The sequence below is a fragment of the Pistacia vera genome, unplaced genomic scaffold (assembly GCF_008641045.1).
Source record: "Pistacia vera cultivar Batoury unplaced genomic scaffold, PisVer_v2 Contig340, whole genome shotgun sequence".
Lineage (NCBI taxonomy): Eukaryota > Viridiplantae > Streptophyta > Magnoliopsida > Sapindales > Anacardiaceae > Pistacia > Pistacia vera.
In genome coordinates this window covers 641,876-667,046 of record NW_022196158.1, presented here as the reverse complement: position 1 = coordinate 667,046, position 25,171 = coordinate 641,876, and the positions used below count along the sequence as shown (strand labels likewise).

Sequence of the window (25,171 nt, the reverse complement as noted above, 5' to 3'; positions counted from 1 at the left end):
GGCAAACAGTGCATTTGACAGTTCCATATGTTCTCGCAATAATTTTTCAACTAACGAAACAAGGGTTGTAGTAAAATTATCTGACTCCGTACGACGCTTATGGAACCACCGTGACAATGTCCTCTGGATTGCATCAAAAAGTGCAACTATTGGAAACCCTCTTTCTATTAACAACTTCGAATTTATGGGCTCCGCTATATTCGTGGTCATGACATCAAACCTTCTTCCAGGAAAGTAAGCTCTACTCCATCGCTCGAAACCAACATCATGCTCAAAATACTTAACAACTCTATTATCCTGATTTGGATTTGCTGGAGGTGCTCCTTGAACTCATCAACCCAATAAGCTTTTGCTACCATGTAGTACGTCTGAAGGAGGCCAGCACACTTAAACTTTTGTTTTATGTTCTCACCAAGGTGCCTCATACAGAATCCGTGATGTGCTTAACGGTAAATAGTGGCAATCCCTTCTTTATAGAGTTATGTCTATCGGATATTATGCACAACTCGTCACTGTCAGGCACTATCGTTCATAATTGCCGAAAAAACCAAGTCCACGACTTGTCATTCTCAGAGTCAACCACACACCATGCAATAGGATATGTGTGATTCTCGTTGTCCTGTGCAGTGGCCACCAACAATGTACCTCCATACTTTCCCGTCAGAAAGCAACCATCAACAGCCAACACCTTTCTCATGTTTACAAAACCCCTTATAGTAGAACCGTAAGCAACAAAAAAATATTTAAACATCATATTCCTGTCCCACTTCAAAGCCGTTTTGCTACCTTGGTTTGTCAACTCAAGCATATAACGGTACGCTTCTAATACTGCGTACCCGTGCTCCGGCGTGCCCCTCACAAAATCTTGTGCATGTTGTCTACCTTTCCAGCATTTCCAGTAACTAACAGCACATCCCAACTCTGTGCGCACAAGTCTCTGAATGTCTTTAGGAGATGGACCTTTCCCTTCGACGAACCGACTTTTGACAAATTGTCCAATAACATCAGCGGACGCTTGTCGATGCTCACCTGAAATATGTCCCAAACCACATGTGTGCTCACGGGTATATGTGCTAAGAATAAACTTTTCCGACTCCGCCAACCTTCTACAATAAACCCGCCACTTGCAATTTCGGTCACGACATGCAACCGTCACAGCCAATGAATTTGACTTTTTGGTGATGAACTCAAAATTACCTTTCACAGCAACAAGTTTTAGCTTCCTCACCACTTCCTCTTTGTTGTCAAATAAATACCCTATGCGCAAGTCCGATCCATCCGTAAAGACATGAGCTGATCCACTACTACCTCCAATTGCCCCCTTTGAACCTGCATAAACGACCATAGTGTTCTCTTCCTCACAATCTACGCCTTCTGCATAATCTGTATTTAAAGGAATCTCTACATCTGTGGGAACATCTACGGGGTCCTCTTCCTCAACATTTTCATTCTGCCCCCCATCACCAACCTCTTCTACAGTGTCCTCCTCACCACTCAATTCACCGTCTACTCTTGATTTTTCAACTAACAAATCAATAGCCTCGTAGTTCATATTAAAACCAGGCAAATCTCCGCCTACTTCCTCGTTATCCCCTTCTTTTGAACCAACTTCCAACGGTTTTTCTACAAAAGAAACCCTTAAAATCGGCGTCGAACCATTATCGGTCACATCAATCATATATAACTTCACACTTTCATCCGACTTTAACATAGCAGGAGGTACCTTATAATGTTCAGGAACGCTGCTTAAAACATACTTCAAAACTATATCACTATGCGAGCAACTCAAATTACCTCTTCTAATTATTTCATCAATCAACTCATCAAAACTAATCTCTATGCTCACAGCAATTGGTATAACTTCTTTGCTCTTCCCAATCCACTTCCAGCTACTTTCTTCCTCTACCCACTCACCAAAATATTCAACTCCCAAAAGAACTTGTCCCATGTATAATAATAGCCAACTACCTGTAATGCAAGAAAAAAAATATTCTTAAATGTGGTACTAAGGGTTCAAATATTTTAAAAAGAATCTGCACAGTTGCTTATATGGTCTGCTGTATCGCTTAAGAGATCATGGTTATTTATACTAGATCGCTTAATATAAACAACCATGATCGCTCCATTTACTGATCGCTTAAGCGATCTTTTGCCATTTACTGATCGCTTAAGCGATCTGCTCCTATACACCAGACTTTTACCAGATCGTTTAAGCAATCTATCTGCTACATACCTGATTGCTTAAGCGATCTATCTGATGCATTACCAGACCTACCAGATCGCTTAAGGGATCCATCATACCCAGAACACATTTTCAGTCATCTCCACCTACAATCGATCCATCATACCCAGAACACATACCCAGAACAAATTTTCAACAAACTTCACTACTTTCAACTTGCATTACATCAAACACAACCCAACAACTAAATCAAAATCATAACCCAAACCCCATCCATTATTAAATCTTTGTAAATCTAAATATAAAATGTAAAAAGAAGATACACATACTTAAACGAACTGTCAGGAGGAGGAGGAGGGGGATCTTTGGCAGAAAAGATGTTAATGGTGGAGGAAGAAGAAAGTTTTAATGGCGGAGGAACAAGAAGATACAGAGGAATAAGGAAGAAAAAGATGTAGAGGAAGGAGGAAGAAGATGTAGACGAAGCTAAAAAGAAACAACAACCAAGGTAGAGATGCGTTAATGGCAGGAGAAAGAAGAAGGTGTTTGGGTTTGTTTGCAAGAATTTCGGGTTTTTGGAATATAGTATAATTTTTAAAATATTACATAATACTTCATTAATCCTAATTAAGCACTAATCAAGTTTAATTACCCTTAATCAATAATACGACTATTTAGTTAGCACTTTATAACTTGATAGCCTTTTAATTAAATTCAAATTTCAAATGTCCTTTTAATAAACTATCCCAATTTATATCACATGGAACTTGGAGGGATTAGGAAAATGTTTTTGAATTTTCACTTTTAAAAATTGGAAAAAATGCCATAGATTAACGTTTTGGAAAAATGTTTTGACATAATGCAAACTTCATAATATAACATAATTCTTGCCATAACTCAATGAGCATAAAATAATGTGGTATTGGCCTGATAAATATTAACAATTAAAAGCAAAAGAAATCTTTGTAATGTATCATTTCCCTTCAAAAGAATACCATGAAATTAAACAAACAAGATTCAGTTCAAATCACTTAGCAATCCAAGAGATATGACAAGCATTTGGCCAGTACCAAAAAAGAATACCATGAATGTAGAGAAAATCGAAACATTTAGAAACTAGTTTTCCATCAATGCTTTTGAGGGAAGGAACGAAAAATACAAATTTGGGGTTGTCTAGGTGTTGGTAGCCCTAGTGTAAATTTGCTGGCTGGCATGCGCAGCTATCATTCTAATGGCACCTCTGGCCATCAAATCCTTAATTGCTTGGCGTGCAAGTGAACCATTAATCTGAAGAAAAGAAAAGTAAAAAGATAAAACATAAATTCATTGCATCATAGAGAGTCAACCAATTGCTTCAAAAAAAAGAAAGTAAACAACAAGAATGGAGCATGATTTCTCGTACAACTAATTCTTTCCCAAAATAATTCATGGTTTAAACATATAAAGTCCCAAATGGCACAAACAAGATTCATTCTAGTTGAGCCACAATTCAACAGTCACAATTGTAACTANATGATATAATACCACTTATTTATACAAATACCTCAATTGGCGAAACACCCCAAAAGTCTTAGAATTTATACACCTCAAGAGTTTTAGAGTTATGAGTAGTAGTATTTGATTTAATTGATTATTATTACGATTACTAGTTTAAGTAGAACTAGAGTTTGGCTTCTGTATAATTCTCCCAAGAAAATCTCTTTCTTTCAAATTTCTTCTTCCTTAGATTTAGTTAGTAGTGATTTCGTTGGTTCATGTTCATATTTAATTTTGATTCTTGGAAAGAAATTACTTTTAATTAACTATGTGTTCCCCCAAGAAATCCAGTTCCTCCGCCTCAAAGAACCGACACCCTGACCAGCCTCGCCGGAATGATACGTCACCATCCGGGGAAGGCATTGATGAATCACGTACCGCCAAAGCCAACACCATTCTTGGAAAAAACTTTGCGGCTGCCGGAGTCAACATTAGTGGACAAAGTCTTGCAGTCGACAACATTCTTGGACAAACCCTTGCGGCTGCCGGAATGAGCACTATGGGAGAACTGAGGCCTCGAGGAACTGAGAAAGGAAGTACGGACTGGTACAAGATGTGTACTGAAATCCTAGGGTCTGAGAGCTTGGATGATATCATTGATCACTCTTCTTTGAGCATGTCAAGGTCAAGCGTATCAAGTTTGTCAAGAATGTGCCGGCTGAAGATGAGAGGGAATACGAACTTGAAAGATTTCCCGTCCTTTTTGTCTACACTGGACAGTAACGGACGGCCAAGATTCGGTTACGAGAAAGAGAGGAGAGATGGACGGTTGACTATGACTACGATTATGGTCGCAAACGATAATCCGGAGATTTTCCCTCGTGTTGATGTTGGTGACAGCGAGGAAGTGGAGCTGAATATGTTGAGAAGTGGTGATGAAAAAGATAATGATCAAAGATTAGAATGAGGAGGTAGTTAAGAGTTAATTTTTTAGATTTTTCTTCTAACTGAAGTTGGCGGAAAATTGGCTGGTAAAGTTGGAGGGATGGAGAGGTTTTGAGCCAATGAGTTTTTAGGTTCGAATATAATACACATTATTAGCTAACAATTTGACGTCCTGAAATTCATATATATATATTTTGCTGGTCGTTGGTAGATATTTTACTTTCTCCTTGGGCTTGGATCTGATTTTATATAAATGGAGCCCAAGCCCATCAATGGGCACATTTTGCTTTTACCCATACTCAAAAGGTTGGGCTCTCCAAACAGCATTGAACTTTAAAATTCAAATCGGCCATTCATTATTAATTTTTGTATTTTAAAAGTTAGGATAGATTATATCAATGTATTAAAATTGGTGTTTCTTCGCATTTATATGATATAATAAAAAAAAATTGTGTTCTCTAATAATTTTAATATATGCTATGAGGATAAGGCTTCTAATTTATATGAGAATTGATTTGTTAATGTCATACCACTTTTGTATTATTTACATTATTATTGATTTGAGAGACATCATAGTATATAAATAGGGAAGATTACATTTTTTATTTGTAAGTATCAGTTACAACTATGTTTTCTTTGTTATAATTTAAGATGATCAATTAGCTCAGGATTTGACCTCTTACACAAATATTTTCAATATTCACCTCTTAATTACATTAAATACTTGTATTTGTTGAACTATTTTGTTAAATTGAATTAAATAAATGGAATGAAAATGGTGGTGTAAGTTGAGAATTTGAAAGGTGAAAGGTTAGTGGATTAATGGAGGAAGTTTTAAGAATTGGAAAGTGAAAAGGTGGAAAATGATGGGGGAATTCAATGTTTTGTCCTACCTTGAGTAGTATAAATATGTGTTCTTCCTCTCATTTCAAACACGTCAAAAAAATAAAAAATAAACTTGTATATGTAAGTAGAGGAACTATTAAATGAAAGAGGAAATACTGGATTAACTTGACAGTTGACACATTATTCATCAATTAAGCAGCCTATATATAGGCATTACAACTCAACGTTCTACCATCAAACTAGGCACTCATCTGAACATGCAAAATAGAAAATAAAGACATGTATCCTCCTATAGACAGGTAAAACTAAAGACCAAGCCAATGACCATAACAAATCTTGACACGTACTAAAATCCACTAACAAATTCCTATAGACCCGGTTAATAACAATAAAGCACATCTTGCAACAATAAAGGAAATAGAAGAAACAATTCCTAAAGACTAGGACAAGAATAACAGACCCACGTGATGACATTTTCAACAATCCCTCTCTCAAACTGATGTTTTCAAACACTTAGTTTAATACATATCAACAGCCAAACACCCTCTAATCACGATCTTGCAAAGTGCAGAGACCGAGTAACTTCCTCAACTTTTGAAACGCAAGCAATTTGAGGGGTTTGGTAAATATGTCAGCAACTTGGTCTTCACTTCTACAGTAAACAAGATCAATAACTCTATCTTTTCTGTGGTTTCTTAAGAAATGATACTTAACATCAATGTGCTTGCTTCTTCCGTGCAAAACAGGATTCTTGGAAAGTTTAATTGTTGAACTACTGTCACAATAAAGTATAGTGGGTTCTTGTTGTTTGAAGTGCAGCTCCTCAAGAATTTTCCTCAACCAAATGGCTTGACAAGCACATGCAGTTGCAGCTACAAGCTCTGCTTCTGTTGTTGATAAAGTAACAATCGGTTGCTTCTTTGAACTCCATGAAACAACTGCTGAACCCATCATGAATACATAGCCAGACGTACTCTTTCTATCTTCAAGATCACCTGCATAATCACTGTCAGTAAAACCAAACAAATCTGACTTTTCACCCTTCTTATAGAACAACCCATATTCAATGGTTCCTTGCAAGTATCGAAAAATCCTCTTGGCAGCTAAAAGATGCATCTCCTTTGGGCATTCCATGTATCTACTAATGAGACTTACAGCATGCATAATATCAGGCCTTGTGGCGATCAAATACATCAAGCTTCCCACAATTTGCTTGTAAAGGGTGCTGTCAACCTTCTTTCCTTCAAGATCTTTGATGAGCTTCAAACCCACTTCAGATGGCGTGCTAACAGAATTGCAGTTCTTCATTTGAAACTTGTCTAGAATTTCTTGCACATACTTCTTTTGAGAAATAAAAATACCAACAACAGATTGCAGCATTTCAATACCGAGAAAATAATGCATTTTTCCAAGATCAGTCATTTCAAATTCAAGCATCATAGACTGTTTAAAATTTTCAATCATGGCACTATCATTTCTCGTATAAATTAAATCATCCACATATAAACAAACAATGAGCATTTTTCCTCCATCTCTAATTTTTGTAAAAAGCGTATGCTCATATGGACATTTCTTAAACCCTTCCTTAGAAAAATAAGCATCTATACGACTATTCCAAGCTCTTGGAGCTTGTTTTAGTCCATATAGTGCCCTGTTTAATTTATACACCTTATGCTTACTTCCAAGCTTCACATAACCAGGAGGTTGATCAATAAATACCTGTTCTTCCAAGTCTCCATGTAAGAAAGCTGACTTCACGTCCAACTGGAAGATAGGCCATGAGTTTTCTGCTGCTAATGTGATCACCAATCTGATTGTATCATGCCTAGCTATAGGAGCAAACACTTCTTTGTAGTCAACACCAAACTCTTGCTTATACCCTTTAGCTACTAAGCGCGCCTTATACTTGTCAATTTCACCATTTTCCTTCAATTTTGTCTTGTACACCCACTTGACACCAATTGTTTTGTGTCCTATTAGAAGATTAGTCAACTCCCAAGTATTGTTTCATTCAATGGCTGCCATTTCTTCATCAATCGCCTTGCGCCATTTTGATTCTTTGATAGCTTCTTCATAAGCTGTAGGATCACAATCAGCAAATAAGGCAAAATGTGTGAGTGGGTCCTCATCAGATTCATCAGTTACCTCATAATCTATCATCCACGCTGGTCTTTTTCTAACTCGTTGAGGCCTTTGTTCTCCAACTTCTTCAACCACAGGTAGGCTTTGTGAATCATTCTGAGTTGATGCCATAGGTTGCTGCCTTTTCGCATCACTCTTACCATCAAAATCCGCTGGAATATGTTGTCTAACAATATTGTCACTCCATGGCCAGGTCTTTTCTTCATCAAAGACAACATCACGACTGATTACAATTTTCTTAGTGCTAGGATTGTATAGCTTATAAGCTTTTGATTGATCACTAACACCAAGAAAAATGCATTTTTCTCCCTTGTCATCTAGCTTTTTCCTCTTCTCATCTGGAATATAGGCATAAGCAATACATCCAAAAATTCTGAAATGATCTACAACCGGTCTTCGTCTGCTCCATGCTTCCTCCGTTGTCATATTTTGAACAGCAAGAGTGGGACTTCTATTCAAAATATGAATGCTCCAGTTAACAGCTTCAGCCCAAAAAGTTTTCGGAATACCACTCCTCATTAAAAGACTTCGCACCATATTCAATATAGTGCGATTCTTCCTCTCACAAACTCCATTTTGTTGAAGCATATATGCTACTGTAAGTTGCCTCTTAATTCCATGGGTCTCACAAAAATTTGCAAATTCATGTGAGTTGTATTCTCCACCACGATCAGTACGAAGAACTTTTATTGGACTACCAACTTCTTTCTCAACACGTACTTTATAATTTTTAAAGGCTACAAATGCTTCAGATTTCTCCTGCAAAAAATACACCCATGTTTTTCGACTATAATCATCAATGAAGGTAATTACGTATCGTTTACCTCCATTAGAGGATGGATTAATTGGCCCACAAATGTCAGAATGAACTAGTTCCAATGGCTTCTTTACTCTCCAAGATTTTCCTTGTGGAAATTGATTATGGTGTTGTTTACTAACAACGCATTCTTCACAAACTTGAGATGGAGCAATAACTTGAGGAAGACCCGTCACCATGTTCTTTTGTTGTAGTATTCTCAATCCGCCAAAATTGAGATGCCTATAGCGAAAATGCCATAACCATGCGTCGTCCTTTAGTCTTGCAGATAAGCATGAATGAGTGGTGTTTTGAAGATACAGCAGAAACATTCGATTTGCCGTCATGTTAACTTGAGCAATTAGGCCCAACTTTGCATCTTATATACGACATACTCCCTCTTTGATGGAAATCTTATACCCTTTTTCTTACAGCTGACCCACACTAAGTAAGTTGGTCTTCAAGTCTGGAACAAAAAGAACATTAGAGATGGTCTGAGTAGAATTTCCCTTGGTTTGGATTGACACTCTTCCTTTTCCCATAACTGACACTTTAGAATTGTCACCAAACTTCACATTATCACAAAATGACTCATCCAAATCAGAGAATGCAGACTTGTCTCCACACATATGATTGCCGCAGCCTGTGTCTAAGTACCACAAATTCTTGTTGGTTTCTTCCTTTGCATGACAAACCATTAATAAGGATACTTCTTCTTCGTTCTCTGCAAGATTAGATATCTCTCCATGTTGTCTATTCAGATTAGTTCAGCATTCATATTTGTAGTGGCCATACCGATGACATCTGTAGCACTCCATATTGAACTTGTTTGCTGATCTTGGTCTATAAGAAGTCGAGTGGTGGCCTCCTCGTCCTCTTGCTCTTCCTTGAAATTGATTATCTTGGTATTGGTTTCCTCGATCATTGTTTGCTCTACCTCTGCCTCTATTGCCTCGTCCTCCTCTTTCGCTAAATGCATCTCTGTTGCCTCTACCTTCTCTTCCTCTACCTCGATCTGCTGATTGATTCTGTGTCATAGCATTGTTGTTAGTTGAAGCTTTCAGAGCTTGCTCCTCATTGTCCTGCTGGATCAACTTGTGCTCATGAACCAGTAATGAACCTTGGAGTTCATCAATTGAGAGTTGATCAAGGTCCTTTGACTCTTCAATTGAACAAACCACATAATTGAACTTTGGTGTCATCGATCGAAGTATTTTCTCGATTACTTTTACGTCATCTATCTTTTCACCATGAATCCGCATTTTGTTGATAATTGCCATTGTTTTTGAGAAAAAATAAAAAACTGACTCTCCCGGTTTCATACGGAATAATCCGAACTCTGTATGGAGTGCTTGGAGTTGCTGCCTCTTTGCTCTTGTTGTTCCTTGGTGTTTCTTCTTCATGGAATCCCAAATATATTTGGAGGTGTCCTTGCAAAGAATGGTTTCCAGGATTGAGCGATCAATAGCTTGGAAAAGATAGTTTTTTGCTTTGAGATCCTTCAATCGCTGCCCATCAAGTTCAATTTTCTGTTGGTCTGTTAAGACTGTGCCTGCTGCTGGTTCTGCTACTCCATTCTCAACAATCTGCCAATACTCTTTAGACCTCAAGAAGTTCTCCATCAACATGCTCCAATGGTCATAATGACCATCAAAGCGTGGAATTGCAAGTTGCACAAAGTTTTCTGAAGCCATCGTTCGCTGCTACTGCAAAAAAAAAAAAAAAAAAAAAAAAAAGGAACAAAGCTGATGCTCTACTTCTATATCTCACGTACTGTCGTGTCTCACATATTCTCCCTGTCTTTTGACTCACTTAATCTCTCCTGTTTAAACTTACTCTTGGCAGCAGTGTCTCACGAACTCCCTCTCTCTTGGCTCACCCTCTTTTTTTTTTTTTTTTTCTCACCCAGTTGTCACTCTCTAGCTCTGATACCACTGATAAAAAATAAACTTGTATATGTAAGTAGAGGAACTATTAAATGAAAGAGGAAATACTGGATTAACTTGACACATTATTCATCAATTAAGCAGCCTATATATAGGCATTACAACTCAACGTTCTACCACCAAACTAGGCACTCATCTGAACATGCAAAACAGAAAATAAAGACATGTATCCTCCTATAGACCAGGTAAAACTAAAGACCAAGCTAATGACCATAACAAATCTTGACACGTACTAAAATCCACTAACAAATTCCTATAGACCCGGTTAATAACAATAAACCACATCTTGCAACAATAAAGGAAATAGAAGAAACAATTCCTAAAGACTAGGACAATAATAACAACCCACGTGATGACATTTTCAACACCAAAAAAAATCGAGATCTCTTTCAATCTCTTATTTTCTTTCTAGTTTTTAAAGTTTTCTTTTGTTGGAGTTAAGACTTTATTCAGTTCGTTAAAATAGAAGAGTAGTGTTTCTCTTGCTATTCATATATCATTGTATCCTGGGAAACAGACGCTGCTCAAATCCTTGAGCACTCGAGTGAAGGAGGAGAATCTGATCTAAGGAAATTGTGTGTTACACATGCCTCGACATTCTTCCTAAGATTGTATTCTCTAAATCTCATCCTATCATTCTGAAGGATTTCCTACACGCGATCAAGTTGTTGGTATTGTTAATTTTATTGTATTGTCTTTGTATTTTATTGACAGTTAATTCTATTGTTTTATATTAAAAAGATTTATTATTTGCGGTTACTAATATAATAGTTGATTATTTTATAACAATATTTTTTTTATAACAATCTTAAAACAGATTTGACTTTATTAGTAACCGTAGTTTATTTTGTTAAAAACATTATGTTTTGATATTCCCAAATGTTGCAGTCCTTGTGCAGTAAAAGTGTGGTGGTGAAATTTGAACAGTACGATTTAGAGAAATTTTGTCTAAGGAGACTGGATTTTAAGAGGCACCATTTGTGACCCCTCCAGTGTTTCTTGGGAATTATCTTTTGACTACTTTTCAAAAATGCACATAATAATTTTTTGGTTTGGATTTTTTAGAAAATGACATCTGAATCAAACTCTGGTGATGTGTTGAACCAAGTTGTGGCTCCCACACCAACTCATGTGGCACCGACCTCTATTCCTATGAACCATGCAAAAAAACCAGAAAAATTCGATGGAATGCATTTCAAGAGGTGGCAACAAAAGATGTTTTTCTATTTGACCACCTTGAATCTTGCGAGATTCTTGACTGAGGATGCTCTTACACTCAAAGAAGATGAGCACGATGTTTAAATTATCAGTGTTGTTGATGCTTGGAAACATTCTGAAAATTTGTGCCAAAATTATGTCATGAATTGTTTGACAGATTCATTGTACAATGTGTACGTTCGAAGTAAATGGCCAAAGAATTATGGGAGTCTTTAGACCGTAAATATAAAACTGAGGATGCTGGGTCCAAAAAGTTTGTGGTCGGACAATTCCTCGATTATAAAATGGTGGACTCCAGGGCTGTTATCAGTCAAGTGCAAGAGATCCAGTTGATTTTATATGAAATTCATTCTGAAGGGATGGTGCTAAGTGAAACTTTCCAAGTAGTTGCCGTTATTGAGAAGCTACCTCCCGTATGGAAAGATTTCAAGAACTATCTTAAACACAAGCAAAAGGAGATGAACTTGAAGAACTCATTGTTAGACTTTGGATTGAAGAAGACAACAGAAGTTTAGAAAATAGAGGGTTTACTCCTGCAGCAGTAGTAAAAGTAAATGTTATAGAGCATGGTCAGAGTTCTAATTCTAAGAAGATAGAGAAAACGGTCAAGCTGGGGCCAAAAGGAGGCATCTCTAAGAAGCCAAAAAAGTTCCAAGGCAAGTGTGTTGATTGCGACAAGATGGGTCACAAAGCTTCCGATTGTAGATTGTCGAGAAGAAACCGAATCAAAGAGGCAAATGTTATGAAGAATATTACTCAGGATGTCTCTGACATAAGTCTCTCTGCGGTGGTTTTAGAAGTGAATCTGGTTGGGTCTAACCCAAGAGAATGGTGACTTGACACTGGAGCCACTCGACATGTCTGCTTAGCAAAGGACTATTTAATTCTTTTGAACCAAATGAGAATGGGGAAAAGTTGTACATGGGAAATTCAGCTACTTTAGAGATTGAAGGTCAGGAAGGGTGGTCTTAAAGATGACATCTGGGAAAGAGCTAACTCTGAACAATGTTTTGTATGTGCCAAATCTAATAGTGGATTTGTGTTCACACTAAAAGGTGCAACAGTATCATGGAAATCCTCCAAACAAATTGTTATAGCCAGATCCACTATGGAATCAGAATTTATTGCTCTGGATAAGTGTGGTGAAGAGGCTGAATGGTTACGCCAATTCTTAGAGGATATTCCAAAGTGACCAAAGCTTGTGCCACCAATCTGCATTCGTTGTGATAATCAATCTACAATTGGAAACAAAGCAATATGTATAATGGTAAGTCTAGACATATATGGCGTCGACATAATACCATTAGACAACTACTCTCAACAGGAATTATCTCTATTGATTATGTGAAATCAAAAGATAATTTAGCAGATTCACTAACCAAAGGGTTAAATAGAGAGGTAGTTGAAAAATCATCAAGAGGAATGGGACTAAAGCCCATGAAATACGTTGATATAATGGAAACTCAACCTAATTGACTAGAGATCCCAAAATTTAGGTTCAAAGAGACAACTTAATTATAAAGACTTAGATAGATCACTATGAGAGGTATTCTCAATCCGCTCCTATGATTAAATGAAACAGTGATGCCCGTAAGGAATAAGGTTAAGCGAAAGCTTTTAATGATTCTTATGCGTCGGGCTTTTGAGCAGAGTAATGCGCATTACTCTTAAAGAAATCACCTATGTGAGAAAGAAGTAGGGCCGCTTCTAAAGGGAATTGTATAGGGCTCAATTCTTAAGAACTTCTCGCAGAACCAGGGGTATGTTCATGGCCAAAACAAACATAATAATGAGGACTGAATAACATCAAGGAGGATTCTTGTGTGAACTATGTCATCATTTACATAAATGACAAATTAGTTCAAGGACATCATGTCTACTAATCAGTCAGTAAAGTAAGCATACTTTCACAAGGGAAGGTTCAAAGGGTAACACCTACCTATCCTATGCAAGTCCAACCATTTAAACTCCATCACTGTGTCTTGTGTCTAGATTTGTCAAATTTCATTCATGAGGGGGATTGTTGGAATATTTTATTAAATTGAATGAAATAAAGGGAATGAAAGTGGTGGTTAAGTTGAGAATTTGAAAGGTAAAAGGTTAGTGGATTAATGGAGGAAGTTTTAAGAATTGGAAAGTGAAAAGGTGGAATTCAATGTTTTGTCCCACCTTGAGTAGTATAAAAAGGTGTTCTTCCTCTCATTTCAAACACACCAAAAAAAATTGAGAGCTCTTTCAATCTCTTATTTTCTTTCTAGTTTTTAAGGTTTTCTTTTGTTGAAGTTAAGACTTTATTCAGTTCGTTAGAATAGAAAAGTGGTACTTCTCTTGCTATTCATTTATCATTGTATCCTGGGAAACAGACGCTGCTCAAATCCTTGTGCACCCGAGTGAAGAAAGCAAATCTGTTTTAAGGAAACTGTGTGTTACACAGGCCTCGACATTCTTCCTAAGGTTGTATTCTCTAGATCTCATCCTATCATTGTAAAGAATTTCCTACACGTGATCAAGTTGTTGGTATTGTTAATTTTATTGTATTGTCTTTTTATTTTATTGTCTTTTTATTTTATTTACAGTTAATTCTATTGTTTTATATTAAAAAGATTTATTATTTTCTGTTACTAATATAATAATTGATTGTTTTATAACAATCCTATTGTTTTATATTAAAAGGATTTATTATTTTTTGTTACTAATATAATAATCGATTATTTTATAACAATTTTTTTTTTTTTTAAATAACAGTGTTAAATGACATGACCCTCTTAAGCCGGCTGAAAAAATTCAAGCACTGCCCCGAAGTGATGGTCACGACTTCATTGTTTGACATATTGTCTTTCTCATTGACGTAACATTTACAACTAACAAACAAAGCAAACCTTATTATAAATTACAGTTGAATTTATCAATTCATTTTAGTAAGACCGAGACTGGTGGTGACTGGTCAAAAAATTACCAGTCAAAACACTGTAAAAATGATCAAATAATCAGCACACTCAGATTCAGATTTTCTATCCAACCAACACAAAGTTTATGATTTAGAAAGCATAAATAGAAGGAAGCAGGTCCTAAATAATCTGCCCCCTACCATTGCCACAAGGAAAACATATAGTTATACATATAATATCATCTAAAATGATCAAATGAAATGGTCAATTTGTTATCTCTCTTGTGTGTGTGTTTTCCATATACCTTTTGATGGAAAAGAACCTGTTATCTTTACAACTTTTTGTTTAGGTCGACGTTGCCTTTTGCTAACCTTTCTTTGGTCAATGCTTTCTACTTTAACTATATCCACTTTCACTATGTGATGATCTGAAGTTCCTTTTGAAGAAAAGACCGAGTATGATCCTGGAACAAATTTGTATGGAGAATTCGGTGACCCTAATATGTAATCCACCCTTGTTCCATACTTGCATGTCCCCTGCACACCTGCATCAAAAAGTACTTTTTTTAGGAAAGAATTTGATTAGAATATTCAGGTGAAAACAATTGAAGACAGTGTTTTATACTTTGGCCTTTGGCGATCATCACTACTGACTCGCATTCTCCAGCAAAGTCCTTAGCATCAGTGTACTGTTTACTCTTGAGAAATTTCATAACTTCGACCTTTGGTGTTGGCTTTCCCATCTCCTCATAGTACTATAACATTTAGAACCATTGAAAGGAATAGGTGATTAATTAAGTTGTTTCTAACATCAATGATGTTAAAATGAAAACTATTGATCTATATTTATTACCTTGACAATATCTGTCCACCTCTCTGGTGAGTAATCTGTTTCATCGAGTGAATTTAGGCCTCCGGCTAAAATGTGAGGAGCTTCGTTTGATTGGATTATAGCATTAATCTGCTTCATCCGCCAATTTTCGTTGAGATGATCAAGGTGGGTGCAATGGAAGTTCACTTCTCCTGTCTGGGGAACATCAACCGTGACCTTAAGAACGTTTCTGTGTCCAACAGATAGCATCAAAGTCAAATCTTAAATTACATCCATCATAAGCTGTAAATTGCTATAATTTAGTTTGTCCTAATCTAAAGTTTTTACTAGTAAGAAGGGGAAACTTATTGTTTATGATAAAATAGAAACTTAGGATTAAAAAAGAAGTTCCATTGTTCATACTCCTAAAAGGAAGAAGTAGCAAGCTAATTAGGTCATTCAAGCATCTGATAACAAACTTCACCTAAATTCTATACCTAACACACCTCACCTAAAATCATATAATACCTTGATATTGTATCTATGTTTTGTCCTAAAGTAAACAACACATTTCTGCAACAAGGCAAAATAGAGCCAGTATTTAAAAGCCTTAAGCTTATAAACTTCTATTAACAGCAGGTCTCACTGTCACTGTCACTGTCCCTGTCACAGATACTAAGAAGTTATATATTCCCCAACAAAGTTAAAACTTACTGGGCGCTGGAATATGGAATTTTGAAAATTGGTATTTCAACAAATGCAGGAGATACTACAGTGATCTTGAACATAATGATCTAATTCATTAGAATCAGGCACTGTACTGACATTGGAAAGTCAGAAGTCATCTGGGAAAATATATGAATTGATTCGCAGAAGTCGAGTCCAAAGAAAAATTTAAAGATAACCGTGAAATTTTCCTGTAATTTGGGGAAAATAATGATGAATAAATTCAGCAATCAATCCCTTTACAAAAAAATTTATCAAGAGAGAAGGAGAAACGATGAGTATAAAACTTTAGAAGTACCAATATGAGGTGAATCACATGATAATATAAAAAAATAAAAAAAAATATATTGGGTGCCATTTGGTCAGAGACAGACACTATACAATACAGCTGTAACTGAGATTTTGACCAGTCGACTCATTCGTCACAGCTGTTTGTTACCAAACAGATTGCAGAACACCAAGCAAAGCATCTTCTGACTCTGAGCTTAAGAAATCTAAAAGTACACAGAATAAGAAGAACAGAGATTGTTACCATAATAACATCCAACAATATCTTCAAACTTCTACAAATGTGTTCACCAATTCATATCTTGTGAAAAGTTCCTCTTAACTTTATTGAAAGTTACATTCATAATTGCTGACTTTTTCCATAGTAATTATATTTTAATTTTGGCTTCCTTTTACATTTAACAAATGATTATCATGGAAAAACGAAAACCAACAATAAGCAGAGATTAATCAAGAACTCGATAATCGATCACTCACCTGATATCGGTGTCATCAAAGATCTTCTGCACTTTCCAACGCTTGATCGGCCATTTTGACAACACAGCGTTACCATACTCAGGTGCCCAACTCTCAGCAAAAGCATAATTCATCCCCAAAGCAGCAGCCAAATCAGACAGAGGCTTCATGGCGTTTTCTTCCTCAGCCTTCACATCTTGCAAAGCCAATATATCAGCATCTAGTTCTCTCAACACTTCCACAACCGTCCTGCTACTTCTATAGCTTTCCACATCACCGTTTGCCACATTTGTTGCAAAACTTACAGCTGATCTTGATCTAATGGGACCCTTCCCTTTCAAAATTCTACTTATACTAGTGCTTGAAGAACTTGAGGCATCATTCTCGTCTTCTCTAAAACTCAATTGCCGGCTACGCAGCAATGAAATCTCATTATCAGGTAAATTTATGGATACCCTTAACTTTGATTTCGAAAAATTTTGTTGCTTAGAGAGATTCTCATGCAAGGGAGATTGCTTCAGTATACTCTTTGGACGATCATTCATAGACTTTGCACTTATATTGACTTCAACCGACTTTCTACCTTTAGTAAAATCTTCATTTTCGCCGTCAAAATTTGAAGACTTGTCCGATTTAGGCACGGCAGGTGCCATAGAGAACAAGGCAGCGTTGAAAGTAGCTACACGTATCGTCCTTCCGGGTTTGAAACCACCCATTTGACCATTGGGATGAACTGCAGCTGAGCCGTTTGCAACAGGTTCATTTTTTGCGTCAATTTGTGACTTTGAGTCGGTTTTTCCGAACTTTTTGATGACAACTTTGGACTCAGAGCGGCGGCGCATCGGCCACCGGAGACGGTAGTAGAGGCGCTTGATTCTTTTGTTGAGGATTTTGAGCATTCTGGAAAAGTTAGTGTAGAAAACAACGAGTTTTGGGTTTGTTAGAGATGGCATGAGAAGCCGGGAACAAGTTGCAGAGTTGATTATTTTTTGAGAGTTTAGTGGATTAATTTTGGTTTATTTAGATGTTGAATTAATGGAGGAGTCTTCTTGGAAATGGGTTTGTTGACACATGGCAGACATATAGAGGGTTGAATATGTAAGTACAAGAAATTCAGATTTCTTGAGAGAGAAGATCTGAATAGAGATGCTAACTGCTCCACAGAGAGAGAGAGAGAAATGAAAGGGATTTGGGTGTTAATTGGACAGTATACAAATGTCGTTTGGGGTTTTAATTAATTAAGATTTTCACATTAACAGAAAAAAGTTTAATTAAAACAGTCCAACAACTCCAGTCCAGTCCAGTCCAGTCCATGCAAATGCAAGTAAGATTCTTGTTTGGAACGCCACGTCACCTGAAACACGGCGCATACAACTCCCATGCAACCTTGGTGGAGCCGTTTATACGTGGCACGATCATGGTTGGAGAGGATTATCATAAAAATCCCAGATGAGTTGTTGTGGGTTCCCCCATATCATCTTCTCATTAATATCTGAGGTCCAGACAGCAGGCCCAACCAAGCCCACTTTCTCAATCTTTTTTTGGTCCTTATTTAATAAATTAATATTCTATGATAATTAATATTAATTAATCTGGGTCTGACCTCAGGTAACCCATGATGGGTGATTAAAAAAAGGAGAGGCAGACGTCAAAAAGTTGACATAATTGTATCCACTTATTATTTAGTTTCAATATTAAATAGGGTTTTACCAGTTCGGTGAGGTACATTGTTTTTTTAAATTATGGTACAAGATTTTTAATAAGTTTAGGGATAACTAAATAAGCAATTATGTAGGTCTAGCTGGATTTGCTGGCTGAAGAAAGATGCCAAATGCAGTACTATTTTGAGATTTAGCCTACATTGAGACAGCTTTTCTCAACTGCTTCCCTAACCTATTGTGTTTACATTCAAATACTTATCAAACTTTGTGATATAATAATATAAATATTAAATTAAAACTAATCTTAAGAAGGAGTAATTGATATCAAAGAGATGATAAATAGAGTTTTTGGGTTATTAAAAAACTGAAAAAAGAAGGGATGTTTCTTGGGAGAGGGCAACTAATCTCAGCGCAAGTGTAATCTAGCTGTAGAAAATGTGCATTATTTGGACATGACATTTTCATATTATAAGTCATACACTGACACCAACCATACTTGCATAATAGCAGTTTAATATTTCAAAGGGTTAAATCTACAGCAGTTAATCATTGGTCTTAATTTTAAAGCCCAAAGCATAAACTTCAAAAAATCACACATATAAGAGGAGTGGATTTTGCAGTTTGGGGATTAATGTTTTAATATTGAGTAATACTATTACTAGCCTTACAAAGAGATATACAAAGAATCATACAAAGAGTCAAATCCAATATTTGCAAGAAGGGAAAAAGAGAGAGAGAAAAAGACAATTATAAATTTCAAATATTGAATTTAACTCTTTGTATGGTTCTTTGTAAGACTAGTATTACTTTTTAATATTAATGAGGGAAGGGGGAGCTGAGAATGATAGAAAATAAAAATATGGGTTTGGTATTGGTTATTATGAGAAGTTGTCATAATAAACTTAAGTCGATTGGGTCCAGAAGCTATTAATTCGGGATATCAAATTAATAGGTGGAATAGAATTGGTCCACTGCCACTACCATATTGGCTTTTGGAAGTGTGTTTTTGTTGAATTGGCCCGCATCAATTAAGAACCAATCCAAATTAAATATGAAAGCAATCAAAGAAAACAACACCACTTCATTTTCACATTCCACATTTGTGTTAGCTCATACAAAATCACTTTTTCTCAAGGAGCCCATTTTAAGTAATAAATTGAAAAACATACATCGTCGACAGCAGGGTTCGAACCTGCGCGGGCGAAGCCCAACAGATTTCAAGTCTGTCTCCTTAACCACTCGGACATATCGACATTGATGTTGACGTTGTTCGTTGATTCTTTCTAAACCCTAAAAGATTATTTCAAAATCCCCCACCATTTTGCGAATGTTAAAAAAAAAAAAAAAAACACTACATTCACCTAATCTCTCAGTGGGGATGGATGATAAAAATCCTAATCGGAATTTCTTTTTTACAACTGGGCATCAAGATGAAATTTTATATTAACAATAGGGCTATGTGAAAGAGCTTCCTCAAGACAGATGCATAAAAGAAAATTACAGATATGGTTACCACTTAACCTCTGAAGCTAACCAAAACATGCCAGAGTTATGGCCGTGCATGCCTTGAAATACAATTGTCATGAGTCATGAACACACATGAACATGAGATTATGGGGAATACTAAACGACATCATCTAGAGCTTATGATCAAATCGGTACAGATACAGTAATACTACCAATCTAATCAAGAAGCCTAACCTATAATGACACACTGAATGAAGGAATATCAAATAGTCTGACCAAAGGAATGAACCATTTTCTAGGTTTGGAAACATGAACAAAGTGATAGCAAAGACGAACTTTATATTTTATGTAAAGCATTAACTTATACTTTTACCAAAAAAAAAAAAAAAAAAACTATGACTATTTTGTTTCTTCCTTTTCTCTAGTTCTCTCTTTTCTAGAATAACTTTTTCTAAACTATATAAATTACCCAAAACCCAAACAAAAAGGCAACAACTCGATGAACTTCAACATAAATCCATTTACAACATTCAAGTTGCTGCTGTTACAACCCAGCCCCCCTTTCAGCAAAAAGGTGAGTGCCGCTATGGCTTAGGAAAATGCACATTAATGCGCCTCTGGATTGGGGTCCTACAAGAAGGACAATCTTTCATGCCTTCTTTCTCATGGAGTTCATTGCATTTTGGACAGAGAACCTGATGAGCACACGGCAGGAAAACCACAGACTTCTCCTCTGATAGGCACATGACACACTCCCGTTCCTGTTTTAAACCTCCTGTCGCAACATTTTCAGGAAAGTTTGTCCCTTCCCTTGAAAAACTAGGAATACGATTTCCCTTCATTTCTGGGCTTGCACTCTTGCCACCAGGCAGGAAGCAACCAAAGCCTCCATCAGCACTTCCTCGAAGGGCTGCTATTTTACAAGAGTCTGACTTATATTTCAAAAGAGATATCTGGCCCTCAAGCTTTTTTATATCAACTGTATATTTCTTGATCTCTTTTTCTGCTTTCAGCTTTATCATTTCCTCTTCTGCTTTAGCAGTAGCTTCAAGCTGTTCTCGCTCCTTCCGTATGGAAGCAGCCTGTGCACAAAGTTTTTCCTTTGCCATCCTCTCTTCTTTCAATCTAGCCTGCAATTTTGTTATTGTTTCTATTGAGCAAGTAACAGAACATAGACATTGGGATCATGTAATACAATGCTATTTTTATTCAAACAAGGAAAACTCCTGAATTAGCATGTTTCATGCAATGGTTGAACATACAGACCTATTATATAATATGGCCTAGATAAGCTTTTCTGGGGACTGAATATCTATGAATCCCTAGCCTAGATAAGCTTTTCTAGGGACTGAATAACTATGAAATCCCTAGCCCAGATCCCTTTGCACGTGTTTTGAGAAGTAATTATATAATATCTCTAGTTTGTTGACTGACACACTGAGTGATTCTGTCACAAAAAGATTAAAGCTGATATTCTAAATAAAGCCAGTGACGTCGTCATAAAAATATGCCATATTCACTTCCTACTTAGATTCATCAGTACAACATGTTTTAGTATTTGATTAGCTAGTGACTTCATTTTTCCATTTTGAAGAAGCATACCTCAACTTGGTTCTGGCGATTTCTTGTCTTGCTTATTTCCTGTTGCAGCTCGGCTGCCTTCAGCTTCTCACAAGCAAGTTCCTCCCGTAACAAAGCCTTCTGTCCCTCCCATGACTGTGCATCCTTGAGTGCCTTCTGTTCCCTCTCCAACGCTTCCAGACAATTGGTAGCTGATTCTGCTGCCCGTAGTTTGGCAGCTTCCATCTCCCTCTTGAGCAGAACATGCTCTAATTCGAGCTTACGTACAGTAGTGTTAGACCTTTCAACCTGACCAGTGGCATTATTAAGGGCAAACTCCATCTCTGATAGCCTCTTCATGGTGTTCTCCTCCAACATTTGCTTTTCTTTTTTACTTTGCTCTGCTTCTTGCTTCTCTTGCCTCAGTGACTTAAGCTCAGGTTGGTCTTTGCTAAGCCTACGAGCAGCTTGCATTACCTTTTGATTGGCCCACTCAGTCCAACTGTTCAGTTCATTCTCCAGCTCCTGCACCCGAGGAACTAGCTTCAAAAGAAGTTCATCCTTCTCATCCCGTGGGACATACTTCCCCAAAGACTCATCAAAAGGAATTCCAGCATAGAAGTCAGGCATCATGGGAGACAGAAAGACGCAGGATTCAGCTCTTGTAGCAGGATGTTTTTCTGAAGAAGATGATGCTGCATGTTCAACGTTTGGGGCAGGTAATGCAGACATAGTGCACTTTGTTGAAGCACTATCAGGCACAGGAAAAGCAAGTGGAGTACCAGTAGAAACAGAATGGCTTCCATCAGCTGAAGAAGCTATAGCTTCTGTTTCTGTACTATTCTTTGAGGCACCACTTTTAGGTTGTACAGCAGGCAAATCAGTTGGAGGTTGCACTCTCTTTTCCACCACAAAACCACCAATGGTAGCAAGCTTGCCTGATTTGAAGGCTCCTTTCCCATAAGCCTTGTAGGTTTTTTCGGTGTGTCCATGGAAGGACTTTTGTCGGAGGGTTGCTAGTTCCTTCTTGGACCTCCCCTTTCGACCAGTTCCCGATCTTTCTTCAGGGGCAAGTGTTAGGGACATATTCTGAACACGTTCCCCAAGTGAACTCAAAGATTTTTCCACACTTTGTGCCACCATAACTAGACTGTCTCTCCCTTTATTTCTGGGGTTAGGTAAATTTGGGAAACTTCCAAATTTGAGAGTTTCAGCAGGACAACTTTGAGGATTGGGATTGGAAGGGTTTGGAATATTTGCTTCTTTGGTGTTTGGAGGAACCGTCACAGAAGTTTGTGCTTCTGATCCTGATGGGGAAGGTGTAGAGCAAGAGGAACTTTCTCCTGAGACTTCTTTACCATCAAGAAAATTCAACAGATCTCCTTCCGCTGTACAGGCTTGTGAAATGTTCAAGTCACACATTAACAACCACCACATTGCTTCTGCAATGGATAAGGATGGCTTCACCTCCCTAAGCACATTTATCATCTCCAGCATGGTGTAGTCAACCAATTGCTTCAAATCTTCGAACACTTCATCCCTCGAAGCATAAACTCCCTTCCCTTTATTCAAAAAGGCCAAAGCATCATCAACTACATTTGACACAAGGTCTTTACCCCCACAGTAAAGCCCATGCCTTGAAATGGATTTCTCAGCATCCTCCTCACTATAGCCACGCTCAACAATCTGCATAATTGCATCCCTGAAAAGTACGAGCAAACCAGCAGACAGCAGTTCCTCAAGTGCACGCACAATGGGATCATCCCAATCAGCAGATTCACACTCTTCTCCTCTGGCTACTTCCTTAGACTGACTGGACCTCATTCCCAATGACACCGGCTCACTCGATGGGTTCTGAGATTTCTTTGAGGATTGTTCATACCGTGGGAATTCGGTCAGGGATGAGGGAAGGTTAATCAGGTTCTTTATAGAAGGATCGAATAATTTTCTCTTGTTCTTACTTCCTTTATTTTGGGATGACACAGAAGATGACCCTACTTTGCTTCCGCCATCAGCCATTTTATCTTTTTTACGAACAAAAAGGAATCCCCCAATTCCCGAACTGGCTGCACCTCTACCAACAAACCCTATATAATTAAGCAGATCATCAAAGAGAAAACAATGACCCCCATCCCAAAAATAAAAATAAAAATAAAGATAAGTAATAGCAAAAATACCGAGATTAGTAAAAAAGAAAAAAACCAAAGGCATTTTGTGCAAAGGAAATGATGAACAAAATAACAGATAACTCAGTGCAAGAAAATAAAAATCAAACCATTCCATTCTCCAATAAACAATTTTGATTCTTGGCCAACATTATAACAAAATAGCACAATAAAATAAAAAGAAAAATCCTACCTTTATCACTTAAAGAGCAGCAATGAGCTAAGAAGCCTGTATCCTGTATCACAAAACTCAGTATGATCAAAACCAAACCTACTCAGATATCAAACACCTACTTAGCTATTCAAGCAAATCTCTCATACAACAATACACAACACACAACCCCTATATATACCCAAACCCACATCAGAAAATAGCACACAGACTCGCTAAAACCCAAAACCACCTCAAATGAACCAACAATACACAAAAACCACAAACCACAAATTTAGAGGTAAACAAGCAAACCCAGATTCCACTTACCTAAAAAGGGTCGATACACACGAGAAAAATACTTGTATTCAATAGACTGATGAGAAAAAAACTATTTAGTACGTTACAAATAAGCAGAGAGTTATTGTAATTTGTCTCCATTGTGGTTGGTGTGGCTGCATTTTGCGTTTGCAAGAAGAGCTGCTGCTGCTTCACTGCCGAGTGTTGTTAAATTGTTAATTTGTGTTTGTGTGCGTCACTGTAGTGTTAGTGGGATGGATTTCCTTTTATAGCCAAACACGGACCAATAATATTTCCTTTGTTTGGCCCATTCCTCCTTATTTTCCTAACCTTATTCACCTTTACCCTCTTTTCTTCAACCATAATCTCCCTCTGGATTCACCAATCACTCCCAGATTACGCATTAAATATCAATTAATCATCACACAAAATTATACTTATTCCATCATTTTTTTTTTCAAATTAAAAAATCAATATTGTTCTAGTATAAATTGCACTAAACATATTCAGTTCAATGTTGTCTACATTCAATTGAAACATAGAAGGAAAGATCATTCAATTTAGTGTAAGGACATAAAGTCGAGACATTAATGTTGTGTGAATATGATTTTAACTAAANTACTTATTCCATTATTTTTTTTTTTCAAATTAAAAAATCAATATTGTTCTAGTATAAATTGCACTAAACATATTCAGTTCAATGTTGTCTACATTCAATTGAAACATAGAAGGAAAGATCATTCAATTTAGTATAAGGACATAAAGTCGAGACATTAATGTTGTGTGAATATGATTTTAACTAAAATCTAAAGATAATGGATAAATATGTGAGTGGCATCCATATGGAACTTTGTAATAAGCTTGCAGTAAGTTTGGTACTCGTCCTTACAGCAGTCCACCCCGAAGTGACCAATTTTTCAAGTCAATTTGGGCATGTTTGGCCGCCTATTTTTACATAATTAAATTAAATTACGAAATAGAAATTCATATATTTTGTTATGAGTCAATAATGATAATAAAACTTACCTTGTCCTTCATTTTTCGATGGGTAAACTCTGAAATATCTGAATGGGTCAAAGGGATCAAACGAACATTATCAGATATCTTCTTCTTTCTCTTCAACTGTAATAAAATAAAATAAATAAAAA

At 36.8% G+C, this 25,171-nt stretch overlaps 3 protein-coding genes and 1 non-coding gene across 5 annotated transcripts; all 4 read right to left on the bottom strand.

The window, feature by feature from the left end:
- Nucleotides 1–8,815: 8,815 nt before the first annotated feature.
- LOC116138363 lies at nt 8,816–10,081 on the bottom strand. The gene is made up of 2 exons (XM_031424073.1): nt 9,183–10,081; nt 8,816–9,140 (listed from the first exon to the last, which is right to left on the bottom strand). The coding sequence occupies exons 1-2, from the start codon at nt 10,079–10,081 to the stop codon at nt 8,816–8,818; spliced, it is 1,224 nt and encodes a 407-aa protein (XP_031279933.1).
- Nucleotides 10,082–14,490: 4,409 nt separating this feature from the next.
- On the bottom strand, nt 14,491–17,881 carry LOC116138380. The gene is made up of 4 exons (XM_031424087.1): nt 16,741–17,881; nt 15,292–15,499; nt 15,064–15,193; nt 14,491–14,983 (listed from the first exon to the last, which is right to left on the bottom strand). The coding sequence occupies exons 1-4, from the start codon at nt 17,670–17,672 to the stop codon at nt 14,712–14,714; spliced, it is 1,542 nt and encodes a 513-aa protein (XP_031279947.1). The 5' UTR covers nt 17,673–17,881; the 3' UTR covers nt 14,491–14,711.
- Nucleotides 17,882–19,551: 1,670 nt separating this feature from the next.
- On the bottom strand, nt 19,552–19,633 carry TRNAS-UGA. Its single transcript has one exon. It is a non-coding gene; the product is annotated as a tRNA-Ser (tRNA).
- A 623-nt stretch (nt 19,634–20,256) lies between these two features.
- Nucleotides 20,257–24,240, bottom strand: LOC116138320 (putative E3 ubiquitin-protein ligase RF298). 2 transcript variants are annotated; one of them, XM_031424034.1, is made up of 4 exons: nt 24,054–24,240; nt 23,766–23,808; nt 21,450–23,494; nt 20,257–20,977 (listed from the first exon to the last, which is right to left on the bottom strand). In XM_031424034.1, the coding sequence occupies exons 3-4, from the start codon at nt 23,424–23,426 to the stop codon at nt 20,432–20,434; spliced, it is 2,523 nt and encodes an 840-aa protein (XP_031279894.1). In that variant the 5' UTR covers nt 23,427–23,494; nt 23,766–23,808; nt 24,054–24,240; the 3' UTR covers nt 20,257–20,431. The 2 variants fall into 2 exon arrangements, with proteins under 2 accessions (XP_031279894.1, XP_031279895.1); XM_031424035.1 differs by having other exon boundaries at nt 21,450–23,481.
- Nucleotides 24,241–25,171: the final 931 nt, after the last annotated feature.

Coding starts and splice junctions, on each gene's coding strand:
- LOC116138380 (XM_031424087.1), bottom strand. CDS start 17,672: ATGCCATCTCTAACAAACCCAAAACTCGTTGTTTTCTACACTAACTTT. Junction 15,194..15,291: donor GGTGGACAGATATTGTCAAG/GTAATAAATATA, acceptor TAAATGTTATAG/TACTATGAGGAGATGGGAAA. Junction 14,984..15,063: donor GATGATCGCCAAAGGCCAAA/GTATAAAACACT, acceptor TTTTTGATGCAG/GTGTGCAGGGGACATGCAAG.
- LOC116138320 (XM_031424034.1), bottom strand. CDS start 23,426: ATGGCTGATGGCGGAAGCAAAGTAGGGTCATCTTCTGTGTCATCCCAA. Junction 20,978..21,449: donor ATCGCCAGAACCAAGTTGAG/GTATGCTTCTTC, acceptor ACAAAATTGCAG/GCTAGATTGAAAGAAGAGAG.
- LOC116138363 (XM_031424073.1), bottom strand. CDS start 10,081: ATGGCTTCAGAAAACTTTGTGCAACTTGCAATTCCACGCTTTGATGGT. Junction 9,141..9,182: donor GAGTGCTACAGATGTCATCG/GTATGGCCACTA, acceptor TAATCTGAATAG/ACAACATGGAGAGATATCTA.